General features: G+C 40.9%; 1 protein-coding gene across 3 annotated transcripts in view; it reads right to left on the bottom strand.

The window, feature by feature from the left end:
• NDEL1 (nudE neurodevelopment protein 1 like 1) overlaps positions 1-18,347 on the bottom strand; it is a 51,628-nt gene that overhangs the window by 23,064 nt on the left and 10,217 nt on the right. For all 3 annotated transcript variants that reach the window (XR_002726565.2, XM_023193230.2, XM_023193229.1), the window contains exons 4-8: positions 17,458-17,606; positions 15,685-15,821; positions 13,495-13,668; positions 9,030-9,121; positions 3,713-3,864 (exon numbers count right to left, since the gene is read on the bottom strand). Coding sequence is in view for 2 of the 3 variants with exons in the window: in XM_023193230.2 (XP_023048998.1) it covers positions 3,713-3,864; positions 9,030-9,121; positions 13,495-13,668; positions 15,685-15,821; positions 17,458-17,606 (704 nt within the window). In the remaining variant the exon portion in view is untranslated. The remainder of the gene's footprint in view (positions 1-3,712; positions 3,865-9,029; positions 9,122-13,494; positions 13,669-15,684; positions 15,822-17,457; positions 17,607-18,347) is intronic.

Genomic DNA, 18,347 nt, shown 5'->3' with positions numbered 1-18,347 from the left:
GAGCAGCTCCAGCCTGCTCCAGTCCTCAGCCCAGGCTCTGCAAACTGCAAAGCAGTTCTGAAATGTAAGGCAGATCTTACACAAGTCCCCATCTACCATTCCATTTTAACTGGGGACTCCATGCATGAGCACAGAGGTGAGGGAGTGCTCACACTGGTCCTTGATGTGAGAAAACAGAAGCAACTGGGTAACGGGAAGAACCTCAGTCCCAGGAAGACAGTCAAAGGTGATCCCAGGGCCTGACAGTAACCCTAAACCGCCATCGCCAGACTCTGAAATCAACACTGCAGCGCCCTAGCCCACTCAGGCGTGCCACCTGGCATGCTACTCCCAGCCACCCCAGGACCACTGCAACTAATTTGCTCTTGTTTCTCACAGCTGAACTAACAATAATGGCATCCAGTCAAGTCGAATAGGACCGTGAAAGCTCACGGATGGGCTGTAAGTCAGTTAAAGCTGGGTCAGCCCCATGCAGTTAGTAAAACCAGACTGTTAATGTGTCTTCCACCACACACCAGGATTAAGAAAGAATGAAAAAGAGCACAGCAAACAAATTCAGTTACCCATGAATAACGTGGGAAATATGACTTTTTCTTGCCTAATAAAAGAAAGGAAAACATATTAAACAGTAATACAAATACTATTTCCACACTGTGCCCTAAAATTAGTTCATGCCCACCTACACACAGCCCAGAAGAACTCAGAGTGGCTTACAAAAATAGAGACACGTTACATAAGAAACTACATAAAGTTATGGGGGAAAAAAAAGAATGGTTTGGAGAGAATCCAGGTGACCACACTCCACATGAAATGTGTGTCCTTTCAGATGGTGAGACAAAGGGTGACCACGGTTGAAGGAAACAGCTCGGCACCTGGGAAGCAGGCACGGCAGCCCACATTTCAGGAACTGGCAGAAGTGATCAGAGACTAGACAAAATCCTGATTCCAAGAAGCCCTCCAGTGACCAGGATTTACAAAATACTTTTGAATCCCACAAAGCAATATGCCCAGTTAAGGTATATTGTTTTATGTTAGAAGGCTTCACTGCATCTAAAGTTTCAGCGGGTGGGAAGGTGGAACACACGTACACCCACACCCACACACACGCACACGCCCACAAACCTACTTTGATGATGTCTCTCCCCCAAACAACCCTGCCACAGGTTTCTAGCGGCACTAGTGAGCTATCGCCACGGTGCTACAGACTCCTCACGAGTGAGAGGGAGGGCAGGCAGGTTCTGCAGTGGAGGGCTTTTTCAAATGGGGCGCTTTTCTCATGCTGAAACTACAAGCCATACTTCTACACTTCTATACAGACAGGCTTTTGTGTTCTTTAACCTGCCAGAGTGTATAATGGACCTAGGAACTGCGATATCCTGCCCTTCCTTTTGCAGGTGGTACACAACATCTTGGTTTTTATCTGGTCAACAGGTCGGCAGGAAGAAAGGCCAAAGGTAAAAAGCCAGGCAGGCCAGAAGCCAGAATCGAAGCAAAGCGGCAAGAAAGTGAAAACACAGCAAAACCCACAAAACAGTTATCCTCAGGAATACAGCAACTAGAAAGATAACTCCAGCAACAGTAGGTTAATATTTCAGTGTGCATACACAATCTACTTATCATATAAGCTAAACACTCACACAATAGCCAGTTCACAAAAGCATATTTCTTAATAGAAAAGGCACAATGTAAAATGTCTATCATTTAAAACCAACACTAAGTATCTGCAACTGTTCTGATTGGAAAGCACAGCCATTCCGGGTTCTCGGATGCTCTCAAGGGGCAGGGGTGCAGTCAGTGTGCCCAAGGCCCATTTCTGGCTTCAGCTCACCCTGAGGTCCTCACATCTCTTGGCAATCCCTGCCCTGGTGCTCTGCCTTGGGAGGCAAGTGGCAGGCAGGAGTAGTGACCCTGAACAGACAGTGTCATCCTTCCCTCTGCGTGACTGTTCTTAAGGGCTTCCACACGCACAGGCACCTGTCCAACCTATCCATTTATGGTTCATGCCTGCTCTCATGTAAGGCACCCGAGGCCCATCAAGAAATATGACTCCAAGGAGAGACCAATAACTACTCTAGTAGAGGGTCATTATAAGTTGTAGGGAAAAATAATTAGGCACTGTTTCCAACATTTATGAAGACTACCCTAAACATTCTCCATATCATTTAGGGGAAATGGCTACTTTCATGTAAAACCGTCCAGTCATTCCATTTACCATTCCAGTATAAAAACAAGGGCTGCCTCAAGTCTGCCTGAAACTCCTAAGCCTGAGGAAAATCACTTTTATATTTACTCCACCCGAGGAAACCCCAAGGTTAGAATAAGGTTCTGATTTCAGCTGGGCGCGGTGGCAATCCCAGCACTCTGGGAGGCTGAGGCAGGAGGATCACTTGAGCCCAGGAGTTTGAGACCAGCCTAGGCAACATAGTGAGACCGCATCTCTTCCTAAGAAAAAAAAAATTATTTAAAAAATTTGTTAAAAAAAGAATAAAGTTCTAATTTGTATAGTGAGGTTTCAGAATGTGTTTTTAATACAAAATCCTTAATGAAATGTATATACCTCAGGGTAAAATTCTCTTAAGGGACAGAGATCAACCAAAATATTCCACTACAAGGAGAAGAGCCTTTTCAGAGTCACTGTGTGTCAAATCTGCTCCTTTATAAATGTGCCGTAATTATTGAGGACGGCAGAAAGTGCCAGCTGCTTTAAGAAATTGTGAACATTTCTAGAGTTGTACCTGTCCTGCTTTCAGAGAAAAACAAGCAAGAATTACCTCTATGACTCAAAGCAGAGACAGTGGCAGGAGATCATGGATGCCTGTTGGCTGTTTCAGTAACAACTACCTTAGGCAGCACCATGAGCATCCCAGGCCACGGGTCCTACCAGTGACCCATATTAAGGCATACTTGTACAACCATGTATTACCATGGAGTATTTAAAAATAAGTAAATTGAGGTAGAATAATATACATGACATGGAAAGATAATGGCAGTATAAGTCATGATAGGCACATTGCAAAGCAATATTTAAAGTAAAATCCCGTAACTGTGTTACAAACAACTTAGAGCAGATGCATAAAAATATGATTTGACATGCCTTGCAATAACTGTAAGGAACGCAGAAACAGTGTGAAGGCAGGAAACAATGACTTTTTAGTTCATATACTTCTGTACCAACTGAAATGTTTTGCATTAAGGATGCTTCAATCTTAAGACAATTTTATTTCAGTCTTCAAAAGAGCCTTAACTTTATACAAACGTTGTATCTCCTAAACTGTATTTGATCCAGTGCCTAAGTACTTCAGGGCTTTATATTTCTCCAAAATTCTCACAGGGGATGTCTGTTGTACAGTTTGCATATATTTAATTGTGATGCTCTCTTCTACCCCAAAAAAGTATTTGCAAGTCTGCCAGCCTGTAAGCACCTGGAGAACAGGGACCCTATCACAGTCGTTTTGACACACCAGAGCCTCACACTGCTGCCTTTCAAGAGTCTGCTTCCCAGGACAGAAGCCTCAGATTCAGGGTTCCTGGGGCAACAGACTCCACGGGGACTAGGGGACGACAGACATCATGTCCCCTAAGATCAGAATGATAACAGGCTGCAGGCAGGTTTGCCAAGCTGAGTTTACCTTTTCAAGACTTCATTATGCTCACTTAATAATCTGTCACTTTACTACTCAAAAAATTGTCACTTAAAACATTTAGGACTTACCCTTTGTCGAAGAAAGATGTATGCCCTGATCGAGAGAACTTTGTGCCATTGCCATTCAGCACCCCACAGTTAACATTCCCTGAAATATAGGATTTTCGTGATGCTTGGTCCTTTGCAAAATTCCTGCAAGCTGCTAATTTGGATTCTAAAGCCTACAAAAAAAAAGAAGGAATGATACGGTTGTCAAAACAGTAGCTGCACATAAATTTGCATTTCAAACCATTTCTATTTCAAGCCTCAAAACCTACTCATCTCAGTTGATAATGGTGGTTAGTTCAGCCATGATCAATCAACTTTCTAATAAAAAGGCGGAATACTTATGCTCCCTTTCTAATGAGCTCAGGATGTTTTATTTTTTCCTCTTAGTGTTACTGAGGGAAAAACACGTAATCTTCCCCTTACAAGTAAGAAGAGTGTGGCACGGGAGGTCGAACAGCAGACCCCAGGTCTCTTGCCCCATCCATTGTTCGTTTCTAAGTTGTAGACTGTTGGTTGGTGTTAGGAGCAGGGTGTGTTTTGGGAGCAAGCACTATTAAAAAACCCAAAAATATCACCTGAGAATTTTTTTTAGGGCAGCCAATTCTTTCTCTAGGTTCTTCATTTTTTCTACTGCATGAGAATGAATGAGAACATTTACAACACTTTACATGAAATTAAAAGCTATTTTATTTCTGAGAGCATTCTGTAAAATGTTTAACTGATACCCTTTGTCTGTAATTAAATAATTCACCTGCAAATGACACTGGTGTTTTAGCATTTACCTCTAAATTGGGCACCCTTGTTTTGTACCTGTCACCACAACATCTGGCAAGCATCAGGCTCTGCCAACACAGACGACATGGAGAGATCAGGCGTTTCTCATGTATTTCCATGCGCTTAGACATCATCAACCGCCTCTTCCCCATAAACACTTTGCCCAAATCAAACCCCTCCTTCTCCAAAAAGAAAAATACTATCCCCGGCCAAAAAAATATATATATATACATACACACACACACACACACACACAGATATATAAAATATATATATATAATATACACACACAATTCATGTCTATTATCCACAACAGTAAAGGATTGGGAATGCACAGCTAAATTAAATCCACAGGTAAAATACACTTCACTTTGAGAATCCATTTGGACATCCTCCCCCCACATTTCAATAAGAGCTATTAAAGAAACAGCAACAACAGCTGGGCGCAGTGGCTCATCCCTGTAATCTCAGCACTTTGGGAGGCCGAGGCAGGTGGATCACTCAAGGCCAGGAGTTGGAGACCAGCCTGGCCAACATGGTGAAAGCCTGTCTCCACTAAAGAAAAAATTTTAAAAATTAGCTGGGTGTGGTGGCATGCACCTGTAATCCCAGCGATGCGGGAGGCTAAGGCACAAGAATCACTGGAACCCAGGAAGCAGAGATTGCAGTGAGCCTAGAGAGCACCGCTGCACTCTCGCCTGGGCGACGGAGTGAGACTCTGTCTCAAAAACAAGAAACAGCAACAAGAACAGACAAACTTTTTTCTTCTCCTTCTTTCCTATGACAAAAGTACAATGACCTACTAAAACGACAACAGAAACAAGGAAGAGAGGTAATGACCTTGTAGGACAAACTCTGAATAAGCATAATTCAGCAATAATTCAGCAGCTTATCAAAGCTACACATACACAGTAGAAATTGAGAGCCATTCAATTCCTATATTCAAGACACGCGTTCATTCAAATACATATTGAGTATCTATCACACGACAGGCACAACTTATGTCTGAGACATCAGTGAGACATCCAAGCACGAGCACCAGGTCTTTTCAGGGGGAAAAGGGTGGTCTAGAGATTAAGATTTGAAAGATATCCCCACCCAGGGGTGGCTGAAACTATGGTTGTGATTAAGAAGATCAGAAAATCAAGGATAGAACTCTGAGTAAAACCAATGTCGAAAGGGTGAGCAGATGAAGACCCTACAAGATGACTAAGAGGAATGGAAAGAAAGTTGGGAGCAGCCATGAAACAGCATCAGAGAAGCAGAGAAAAGAGGGCATTGAAAAAAAAAAAAAGGGTCAGTGTTGAATGCTTCAAGTAAAATTAGGACAGAACAGCATCCACTGGATTTGACAGCACTGAGATCACCAGTGAGCAGTTTTAGCGGCACGAGCAAGGGACAGAGCCCAGGCTAAAGTGTCTGGGGGGTGTGCATGCAGTCAAAATGCTAACAAAAAACGGAGACAAGCTTTCAAGAAGCTTTAAAGTATGCAATATGTACCACATAAGTATTACATATATTTATGTGGATAGCATGCAATACAGAATTATCAAAGTATACATGTATAATACATAACATATAATGTGTAATACGTAAACGTTACACACAAATATTAACACATATATAGTAAAAGGCTGAAGATACAGGAGAAATAAAGATTTGAGGGTTGGAAGAAATGAGATCCAAAGCACAGATGGACAAAATTAGCCACAGGTAGGAATTTGCACTTTTACCACCGGGACAAAAAGGAGGAATGGCTACAAATAGAGGTAATAATAGGAGGGTAATAGCAGAAGATGAGAAAAGAAATCAAAGAAGCTTAAAACAAATGGCCTTCATTTTCTCTGTGAAGGGGATGCAAGAGTAGAGAATGGCTTCCAGTTCAACTCAGTGGACAAAGTGTAAAGAGGTATAAATGAAATATTCATAAAAGCCAACAAAGGCTGGTAGACAGCAGCAGACGCAAAGTGTTGATGACTCTTGGAGGTCGTTATTTTGATAACTCTTAGAAGACAGATTGTCAGCTGAATGTGTAAACCATACAAGGATGCCAAATTAAACTTTCATGCACCACTTCTGAATAAATTAAAGTACTAAAGCAAAACAAACAAGGAACAAAGACAGACGACGACGTGGGGTTGAGGAATAGGCAGAACTAACCCAAGAGTAAAATGGAGAGAAATTCGAGGGCAACAACAATGCAGCAGCCCTCGAAGCCCATCAGGGCATCCCGCAAAGAGTGTGAAGAAGAAACTAGAAGATAGGAGAGCAAAGAAAGGTACAGGTTTTTTCTACTCAAAAGAGAGAAGGGGAAACAAATGCTAGGAAAAGAAAGCAGCATACAGTCAGCTACAATATGAAATATTAAAAAACCCAGTATGATTTTGAGTAAATTACAGTTAAAGAACAAAATTCTCAAAACACATTTGTTGAGTGGCACAAATATAAAGACCCACCCGACAGTCCAGCATCTCCTCTGTGATGACACAGTAAATGACACACATACGGGCATTGTTACAAATGCTGTTTGACTAATTTTCCATTTTTAGAACCAACCAACAGAGAGCTCACGCAGCTAGTAGAGGGCTCAGAAAGCGGAGTGGGAGTATCGGGGGAAGAAAGGGAGAGAACAGAGAGTTAAGATATAGCCTCATACTGGCCAGAAATGGTAGTTCACACCTGTAATCCCAGCACTTCAGGAGGCCAAGGCAGGCAGATCACCTGAAGTCAGGAGTTCGAGACCAGTGTGGCCAACATGGTGAACCCCGTCTCTACTAAAAATACAAAAATTAGCCAGGCATGGTGGCGGGTGCCTGTAATCCCAGCTACTCGGGAGGCTGAGGCAGGAGAATCACTTGAACCCAGGAGGCGGAGGTTGCAGCGAGCCAAGATCATGCCACTGTACTCTAGCCTTGGCAACAAAGTGAGACTGTCTCAAAAAAAAAAAAGATATAACCTAATACATTTGGAAACGAAAGTTTAAGAACGTTAATTTTTTTACAAGAACAAAAAATAAAAATAAAAATTTGGGAGGAGGTGATCTAAATTCCTCATCTCTGCTTAAAGTTGAATAAATCAAGATAAACAGAAAAATAAGCATATTATTTCAAGTATTAAAGACAAATACTCCAACACAGAGGATTTTAAAATGGTTATCTTGGGAGTGAAGAAAGATTACTCTAGGTACTATAGGAATGACCTATGCACTTCACTTTGTATTTTAACTTTAAAATGCAGGTTTAATCTGATGGTCAGAAAATAACCCCTATGATGAGCTGAAACAGGCAAACATAAGACCTGTGTCTTAGCCTCCCATATCTGCTTTAGATAAAGTATAATGCAATTTCTACATTTTTTAGAAAGTGTCGCACACGAAAATAAGTGAAGGGGGTAGTAGATACTGGGAAACGGCAAGGGCTGGAGAGGTAAAACTCACTAAGGGAAACATGAATGGAAGCTAATGCTAGAAATGCAGACTTGATAGTGGCATAAATCCACATGGTTCTGCAACTGTTTCCAGTAATTCAGATGGCAGACCTTCTATGTGGCCAGAGAGACCATGAAGTCAACAGTGACAGAGTAAGAGATGTGTGAGATCACCGATGAAAGAAAGGAAGTAAAAGCAAGAGATGGCGGATAAAAATACACACACCAGAACATGGGGTAATACTCTTGATGAGGTTAAAGAGTAGGTATGATACGGAGTAAAACACTGACTAAGCAGAAAAACGGGTTTAATTTTTTTTTTTTTTTTTTGAGACGGAGTCTTGCTGTCTGTTGCCCAGGCTGGAGGGCAGTGGTGCAATCTCAGCTCACTGCAACCTCTGCCTCCTGGGTTCCAGTGATTCTCCTGCCTCAGCCTCCCAAGTAGTGGGATTTCAGGCACCTGCCACCACGCCAGAATAATTTTTGTATTATTTGTAGAGACAGGGTTTCACCATGTTGGCCAATCTGGTCTCGAACTCCTAACCTCAAGTGATCCACCCGCCTCAGCCTCCCAAAATGCTGGAATTACAGGTGTGAGCCACCGCGTCTGACTGGGTTTAATATTTCAGAAGCAAAACTGTTCTGGAATACAAGGCTCATGCCAAGGAGAAGGCACTGAAGTTGAGGTGGCCAAGGAACAATAAGGTGGGCAAGACTAAGAATAGAGAGTAATGCCATGAGCCAAATGTTAAAGTCCCACAAACACAAGACAAGGGAATGACCAGGAAGACGGCAGACAACAGTAAAGACCAGGAAGAGGGTGGTATAAGACACACAGCAGGACTTAGACAAAGTATTCTGACAAGGACAGAGGCGTCGTGCTGTTGAAACAGGAATGGAGAACAGGAAGAATGCCCCGGCGGGAACCTCAGAGCTCAAGGTACAGGCTCTTCTGCAGGGGCATCCTGAAGGGTCATCTGGACTAGCCTCTGGCCAGTCAATGGATGCTTTTGCCTGTCAGCTTCACGGCAGCCTTTACCATGGGCAAGTCTCCTTTCTTTCTTCCCTCACTTCAAATTAAGAAATAATTCAATACCTTGTCAGTGGAAACACCTAGTGATAAATAACTGAAACTTACCCCTACTTTCCGTAAGAGATCCCCCACGATGTTTAGTGCTGATATCCTAGCAGAGGGAGTTAGTGGACTGGTACCAAAACCGTTTGGTATAGCTAGAGAAAAATAAAAGCTGAGTGATTACACTTGCAGTTTCCTTGATATTTGGGTTTTGTTGTTGATGTTACAACGTAGTGTAACACTCAATGCAATATCAACAAACAACTTCCAACTATGGACAAAGTACAGATACCATAAATATGCTTAACCACTCTCCAATGGGTGGATATTTACATTATATCAAATTTTTATTTTTATATCAAATATATATATAATTAAATTATATCAAGTAATGCTACAAGGACATATACTCTTACACATCTAGACAAGTATTTCTGGAAAAAGAGATTCCTAAAAATAGAACTGCCGGCTCAGGCAAACATCCATTTTTTTCACCTTGACAGACCCTGCCAAAATGCTCTCTAAAAAGCCTGTACTAACATCAGCAATCTATGTGGGGGTGCCCTTGATAATACTAGGTATTATCTTTTTTTTTTTTTTTTTTTTGGACAATTTGATAGTCACGTTGTTTTACTTTCTATTTCCATAGTAACTAATCATTTGAATCTCTTCTGAAAATCAGCTGTTTAGTCTTTGTACGTTTCTCCACTGGTTTATCTTTCCTCCTGTAATCTATCTGTAAGAGTTCTATACATTCTGGATATTCACCCTTTCTCTTACATACGTTGTATCTCTCAGTGTGACATTCATCTTGTAAACGCTGTGTTTTGGCAGAAGAACCTTTGGCTTCTCCATCTTAATGTCATAATCTTTCCCATACTTTCTCTTAGTATTTTTCTATGTTTTTTACATTCAGATCATTTAATTCACCTAAAAATTATAGTGTCTATAAGACACATATCTAATTTTTTTCCTCTAAATGGATAGCCAATTGTCCTAGTATCATTTAGGGAAAACTCATCTCATCTGAAATGGCACTATAACTATAAACTAAATTCCCTAAATATATGAATATATTTCAGTTCCATTGAATTATTAGCCTATTCTATCAGAAATATGCTACTTTAATTATTATGATGTTAAAATACATTTTGATATCTCAAAAAGCAAAGGTCCTTCTTGTTATTAGCCTATTTCAAACTCTTCTCAGCTGTTCTTGCACATTTACTATTCCAGAATAATTTTAATACCAACATATCAATTTTTAAAATCCTGTTCGGCTTTTTATTAGAAGTTGAAATTATAGATTGACTTGGGGAGAATGGATACTGTAAGAAAATTCAGTCTTCCCATTCAGAATCATAGTATTTACCATGATATTTATCCACATCTTCTTCCACACTCAGTAAGGTTTTCAGTCGTGCACATTTCTTAATTTTTAAGAGGTAATATGACATCATGATTAAGGGCTCTTGAGCTGAACTACTGTATACAAATCCAGTTCAGCCACTGGGTAAGTTACCCATATGTAAAAGGGGAAAAATAACAACTACCTCATCATAAAGTTGTTGTGAAGTTTAAATTAGTTAATGTACTTTAAAAATGCACGTAGTAAGTACTCAATAAAGGTTAGCTATTATTTTTTATGTTTGTTTTCCACAGAGGGCTAATCAGCAACGAGAATACTTGAGTGGGGTTTTTGTTGTTTCTTATCCTTCTTCTCCTCTAGAATGCAATCTCATTGCAGGTAGGGGCTTTGTCTTACCACTGCGCTCCCAGCATCTAGAAAAATGCATGACATATAATAGGTGCTCGATGTGCTATAAAACACTGCTGTACTGTTCTTGGCAGGGATTTCTAGATCTCATTTTTCCCTATTCGAGTTTTATATTTTAGGTGTTATTAAACCTGTGCTTTTATGGTAAGGTGCATTAAATGCTTTTTAGAAACAAACATTGTAGGCCAGGCACAGTGGCTCACACCTGTAATCCCAGCACTTTGGGAGGCCGAGGTGGGTGGATCACCTGAGGTCAGGACTTTGAGACTGGCCTGACCAACACAGTGAAACCCCATCTCTACTAAAAATACAAAATTAGCTGGGTGTGGTGGAGGGTGCCTATAATCCCAGCTACTTGGGAGGCCGAGGCAGGAGAATCGCTTGAACCCGGGAGGTGGAGGTTGCAATGAGCCGAGATCGCACCACTGCACTCTAGCCTGGGCAAAAAAAGCAACACTCCATCTCAAAAAAAAAAAAAAAAGGAAAAGAAACATTGTAAAAAATAAAATACAATTAAAGACAGACCACTTCAGAAAGATCAGCTCTAAGATCTCACCGATTTCTCTGACCACCTGCTGCTGCTCACAATTCTGTTTTTTTTTTTTTTTGAGACAGTCTTGCTCTGTCGCCCAGGCTGGAGTGCAGTGGCGCAATCTTGGCTCATTGTAAGCTCCGCCTCCCGGGTTCAAGCGAGTCTCCTGCCTCGGCCTCCCAAGTAGCTGGGATTACAGGCACCCTCCACCACACCCAGCTAATTTTGTATTTTTAGTAGAGATGGGGTTTCACTGTGTTGGTCAGACCAGTCTCAAAGTCCTGACCTCAGGTGATCCACCCACCTCGGCCTCCCAAAGTGCTGGGATTACAACCTCCGCCTCCCGGGTTCATGCCATTTTCCTGCCTCAGCCTCCCAAGCAGCTGGGACTACAAGCACCCGCCACCACGGCCGGCTAATGTTTTGTATTTTTAGTAGAGACAGGGTTTCACCGTGTTAGCCAGGATGGTCTCGATCTCCTGACTTAGTGATCCGTCCGCCTCAGCCTCCCAAAGTGCTGGGATTATAGGCGTGAGCCACTGCACCCTACCAATTCTGTGCTTTCTTGTAATGAAATTGCAGTGATCTAGTACACAGCAGCTTTTACGTTAGCCCGTGAAAATTCATGCTATTGGTTCCAGATTAAAAACGTATCTATTAAGCAAATATTACTGCCATATGGTTGGCACATCTCATGCTGTGCCAGAGCAGGCTCCATGTCCTGTTGACTTCCCAAGTCCCTGAATGAAAACTCTTAACGGGCTATTAAAAAAAAAAACGTGCACCACCTGTGGGTGTCACCTCAACTGAGGCTTTTCACTATTCTGATGAGTCTTCAACTAAAGGATTTTCAGATCTGCATAATTCTAATCAGTAACATAAAACCAAAACTGTTAGTCCTCAGATGTAATTGGGAAATCTTCAAATACACAAGTGGCTAGTCTGAAAAACTGACCACGAGGGCTCCTGGTGACTGCTAATAATCTATTGCCTGCCCTTTGTCCTCAGCAGTAAACCTGGCACATACTAGTGCAATTAGTAACACCTTATGACCATATAGCACTTTCACATACTTTATCTGATATCATCTTGTAACAAGGCAAAGACAAGTGGAATTATCTACTGAAGGGCTACTGAGCACATGAAATGTGGTTAATGTGACCAAGAAACTTAATTTTATATTTTATTTCATTTTAATATACATTTAAATAGCCACATGGGCTGGTGATAATATACTGAGTAGCAGAGACATACAGAGCTCACTGTACTAGCTGCCCACACAGCATTCTGAAAGATAAAACCCCATATTTTAAAAAGGGTGGGATGACAGCTTCAATATAGGGTGGGGAAAAAAAAGCATGGGGGGATGAGAGTAGCTGAAATATGAACTGCAAGCTGCAAAATCTAAACAAATTTCAATTGAGAGCTTTAGGATTCTATTGTAAGGTTCTATCTAGTGGCTACTAGATGGTTTTTCTGCTTATCTGGATTGAGAAAAACACACTGGCTGATGGCAATGTGAGTATTCTGTATGTGCCAATCATCAATTACTCCGAATGATGCTTTTGAAAATGGCAGCTCCTGAAGCATGTAACAGAATGGGCATGTCTACTCAAGCTGGTCTTACATGAGTCTGAAAGGCAACTTAATGATTCTCTGTACATTCTATGTAGAAACGCCTCAGGTCTCCCAGGATATGGAAAGTGGCAAAAAGAAGAAATAAAACTGTATTTAAATATCATCCCCAAATCTGTATGTGACAAAGAGATGTGCACAAACACACACAAGCACACAATAGAAAAAAAAAACTCAAAATGTTAATGGTGGGTGCCTGTAAGTGGTAAGATAACATGATTTTTATTTTCTTTTCTGTGTTTTTAAAATTTTCTACCTAAACGTACTGCTGTAATCACAAAATCTATTGCTATCATCCAAAAATAAACTTTCCTTTAAAACTTTTAACTTTTAAAAATCTCATCTTAAATGTAGCCATCGTTTCACTGTTTCCTATGTATGAGTGGCCTAGGAAAACAATTCCTTCTTCTGTTTCACATAGCACTAGACTTCGCCAACTTTTAAACTAAAATTACTCTTTAAACCTTAGCAATCGCCTTCAGCAACAAAGCAATCGCCTTCAGCAACAAACAAAAAATCGCCTAAAGCAACCCCTTAAGCTGATCATCTAACACACGGCCTCAAAAAGAAAAGACATTACAAACCTTTCGGTGATGGAAAAGTGTTCTCCGTTCCTTTGCCAACGGGGGTAGCTGGCAAAGAGAGCGATGCTTGGACGGCGGAGTCCATCTTTTCACAGTCTAGAGTTGGAGAGCTAGGAGCCGACTTTCTAGTTACTTCCTGTTGTCTTTCCCGAACTGCTAGTTCTTGCCTTAAATCTGTAAAATATTCCAAACAAGGGCAGGAATATTCACTAGAGGGAGCAAATATATCAAGAAAAGTGACATCTAAAATGTCATAAAGATCTTCTTCCTAAATTACTATTTCTCAAAAACAAATTTATTTAATTATTAACAACTTTTATTTCTAGGGGAATAAAAATGGCAAAACTACTGTCTAAATGATCTTTTAGAATTTAAAAATGTTATAATCTGAGAGAAATTACTTATGCTCGTATGCAAAAAGTAACAGTGCAGAGTCCACGGTACAATTCACACAAAAGTAAATATTCTTCACCAACTCATTTGCTTTTATTTTCTAATGATGTAGTTTTGGGGTTATTGCAAAATCAACTAAGTGCATTTTTGTAATTTTAAATGGGTTGGCATTAACTACTATCACTATGAAATATTTAGTTTTAGAAAAGAAGTATTCAGAGTGGTTTAAATTTTTGTCATTCTTCTTGCTTTGTTGCCCAGGCTAGAGTGCAGTGACACAATCTCGGCTCACTGCAACCTCCACCTCCTGGGTTGAAGAGATTCTCCTGCCTCAGCCTCCCAAGTAACTGGGATTACAGGGGCACACCACCACACCTGGCTAATTTGTTTTCTATTTTTAGTACAGACAGGGTTTCACTATGTTGGTCAGGCTGGTCTCAAACTCCTAACCTCAAATGATCTGCCAGCCTCAGTCTCCCAAAGTTCTGGGATTACAGGCATGAGCCATCACACCCAGCCAATATCAGGTTTTTAACCCAAAATTAATGTTATCTTTTCCAATTGTGCAATTTAACCTACAGAATATTTGCTTACGTTAAAAAAGGAACAAAGTCATCCCCCTTTTGGGCATGTAACCAAAAGAATTCAAAACAGGATCTCAAAGAGGTATTTGCACACCCATGTTCACAGCGGCATCATTTGAAATAGCAAGAGATAGGAGCAACTCGATGTCCACCCACAGATGAACAGATAAAATGAATACATACAATGGAATATTATTCAGCCTTAAAAAAGAAGGAAATTTTGTCACATACTACACATGCATAAACCTTGAGGACATTATGCTAAGTAAAATAAACCAGTCACAAATACTGTATAATTTCCTTTATATGAGGTTTCATAGAAAGTAGAACTGTGGCTGCCAGGGGCTGAAGGGAAGTCACTATTCAAAAGGTATAGTTTCAGTTTTGCAAGATGAAAAAGTTCTAAAAATTTGTTTACACAACAATTTGACTATACTTAACACTACTGGAGTGTACACTTTAAAATGGTTAAGAAGCCAGGCACAGTGGCTCACACCTGTAATCCCAACATTTTGGGAGACAGAACCAGAAGGATCACTTAAGGCCAAGGGTTCAAGACCAGCCTGACCAACATACTGAGCCCGTCTCCACAAAAAAAATTTTTTTAATTAGCCAGATGGGGCCAGGCACGGTGGCTCATGTCTGTAATCCCAGCACTTTGGGAGGCCAAGGTGGCCGGATCACAAGGTCAGGAGTTCGAGACCAGCCTGACCAACACAGTGAAACCCCATCTCTACTAAAAATACAAAAATCAGCCGGGTGTGATGGCAGGCACCTGTAATCCTAGCTACTCGAGAGGCTGAGGCAGGAAAATCGTTTGAATCTGGGAGGTGGAGTTTGCAGTGAGCCAAGATTGCACCATTGCACTCCAGCCTGGGCGAAAGTGTGAGACTATGCCTCAAAAAAAAGTTGACTCTAAGCTTCTTCTGGCATAGGGGCAGTAAGGTAAGGGAGGACAATCACAGTTGTCCCTCAGTATACATGGGGATTGGTTCCAGGACCCCCACCTACACCAAAATTGGAGCATACTGAAGTCCCACAGTCGGCCCGTATATATGAAAAGTCCGCCCTCCATATACAGGGTTTTGTATGGCATGAATACTGTATTTTCAATCTGTGTTTGGTTGAAAAAAATCAGAGTATAAGTGGACGCATACAATTCAAACCCATATTGTTCAAGGGTCAATTGTATTCTTTAAGTTATAGATTTTACCTCTTGCTTCATCCTTTAACCTCTGTACAGAGACCAACAAAGATTCCTTTTCATCAAGTTCACTTTCTAAAAATGCGTTTCGTTCAATGGCCTGATTTAGCCTTTGTTCAAAGTCTTCCAGTGAAACTATTGTTGCCCTAAAAAGAAAAATTAGAGTACATGAATTAAATAAATAACATGTGCAAACAGATAGTACAAAAGGAAACTGTCAGTTTATCTCATGACATTTCCTGACCTGGCCAGCCTGGTCTCATTCAAAGAAGATGACCCTGCCCCTTCCTGACCACTGCTGGCACTTAGTGTCTCTATCATTTGGGCAATATATGCAATATATTCTCTTAAATTCCCATCTATTCCTTAATGTTCCCTACGGAAAGGCTGTTTGTTACACTATTTATATCTCCACTGGGTTTTGAACACAATACAATTTAAGTTTACACATTTTCAGAAAGAAAACTTTTCAAAACTTGTAATATATGTAAGAGTTTGTTTAAAACATTAAGTCCCAAGTCAGGGAACCTAAGTCACACTGACTTCCTAGAACTAAATTAAAAGGAAAACCCCAACTTTCCACACCTAAGTCACAAAAGGACCAGAGACTATTCCCTTTGCTTGCTGCAACCACTCAGACATTTGCAGAGGGTGTCCCTTTGTAACTTCAACTTCACTTCAGCCTCTGACTGGCTGCCCTCCACAACCAATCAGGCTGCTGCCTCCTTTATGCCATGGAGCAGCTTGCCCACTGTTTTTAACTAGGGTATTATCATAGTGAATGTACGTATCTGTCACCCCCAAAGGTAGTGACCAGACTAGCTCCGCATCTGTAAGTTTAGCATCATGTCAGTCACTTAAGACTTACTGGATAAATATTAAGCAAGGAAATACCAGGAAACAATTATAAAGCAATAGGAATTAAGTTTGGAATGGTTAAGAAACAACTAATTACAGATGCATAAAAGTTTGGCAACAGAGATAGCAAGCCACTGTAGGTTGCTCAGAAAATGTGAACTGAAATCAACATTTGAAGAAAATCCGTCAGTCAGTATTAAAACAAGAGAGAATAAAAAGGAATAGAAATATAAAGACCTATCAGCTAGAAGGTAACTACAGAATCCAGGTATAAGATGTGAGGACCTACAGGAAGTATGGAAGTGTTAAGAGCACAGAGGGAACGTGGGGGAATGCATGAGAGAGTTTTTTTTAAAAAAAAAAAAAAAAAAACCTAGGCTGGGGGAGGTGGCTCACGCCTATAATTCCTAGCACTTTGGGAGACCGAGGTGGGCAGATCACTTGATGCCAGGAATTCAAGACCAGCCTGGCCAACATGGCAAAACCCCGTCTCTACTAAAAATACAAAAATTTGCTGGGTGTGGTGGCACATGCCTATAATTCCAGCTACTTGGAAGGCTGAGGCACAAGAATCTCTAGAACCTGGGAGGCAGAGGTTGCAGTGAGCTGAGATCATGCCACCGCACTCCAGACTGGGCAAGAATGCGAGACCCTGTCTCAACAAAAACAAAACAAAACAAAACCAATAGGATCGACCATAGTATATGAAAGAAGGAAAAAAGAAAAATTGAAAGAGAAAAGCTTTGAAGGACATTATCTGGGAGATGAGGATTTGGGGTTCCTTTCCATCCGATGAGTTACAGGTGACATGAAACACCAGTCGCAAATGTTCTGGGACTAAGATCTGGGGGAAGAGCCTAATAAAGATTTTAATCACTAATTACCAACATGGTTTTTTCTAACAAAATGCAGTCATTCGTTTACCTTTTGGCTCGCTCCAGGTCGTCGTTGGCCTGCTCCAGCTCTCTCACATACTTATGCAACTGCTCCTTAATGGCCCGAGTCTGACTTAAATCATCTTCTAACACTGAGACCTGCTTATAACTCTGTGCATATTGATGCTCTAGCTTCTCCTGAAGGCATCAGTATAGGAAAATACATGTCATTAATACACAGTCCTCTTTAATAAAGAGATAACTCAAGTTAAAAGGGTGGGGGGGAACCTGAGGAATTTACCCACACTTTTGTAACAATTATTTTAAAAACAACTAAATGACACATTCATTCTAAGTACCTAAACTCGTGTTAAATTCTGTCAACCATTCTCCTCTCAGAAAGAAACCCAGTAACAATCTCTCTGAAAAGAAGTAATATCAAAAACCCTTGCCTCAAAATCCCCAAACTTGTTGAGGAAACCTCTGGGTTTTCAGGCTGAATGCGGCCCAGGGTAAGCACAGAGTTCAAATTCCCTACCTTTTACCTGCCCACCCAACCTTCCCCAAACCCACCCACTGCCCAGACACTAAACACCCTCAAGCACGTGGCTACAGAAGATGGTGAAGGGCAGAGAAAGGAGTTAATCCTTTGGCTCCTGAAAATTCCTTTTAGACGGAAATTTTTAACCCAAACTAAACTCCAAAACTGAAAGGGCTATGAACAATAATGAAATAAATGCATATTCCCTATCAATATAATTATAAACATACAGCAGAATGACGCAATCTATCTGTCAAAACAAATGATCAGGTAGCTTTTGAAAATTATAGGAACTATAATAATATAGCTAGGAACATTATAGCTAGAAAAGTGACAGCTACAAAGTTTCAAAGTGAACTCCTAAACTCTAAACCATCTTTTCCCCTGGTTCCATGAAA

This window comes from Piliocolobus tephrosceles, chromosome 16 (assembly GCF_002776525.5).
Source record: "Piliocolobus tephrosceles isolate RC106 chromosome 16, ASM277652v3, whole genome shotgun sequence".
In the NCBI taxonomy this organism is placed as follows: Eukaryota; Metazoa; Chordata; class Mammalia; order Primates; family Cercopithecidae; genus Piliocolobus; species Piliocolobus tephrosceles.
This window is presented reverse-complemented; position numbering and strand designations above follow the sequence as displayed.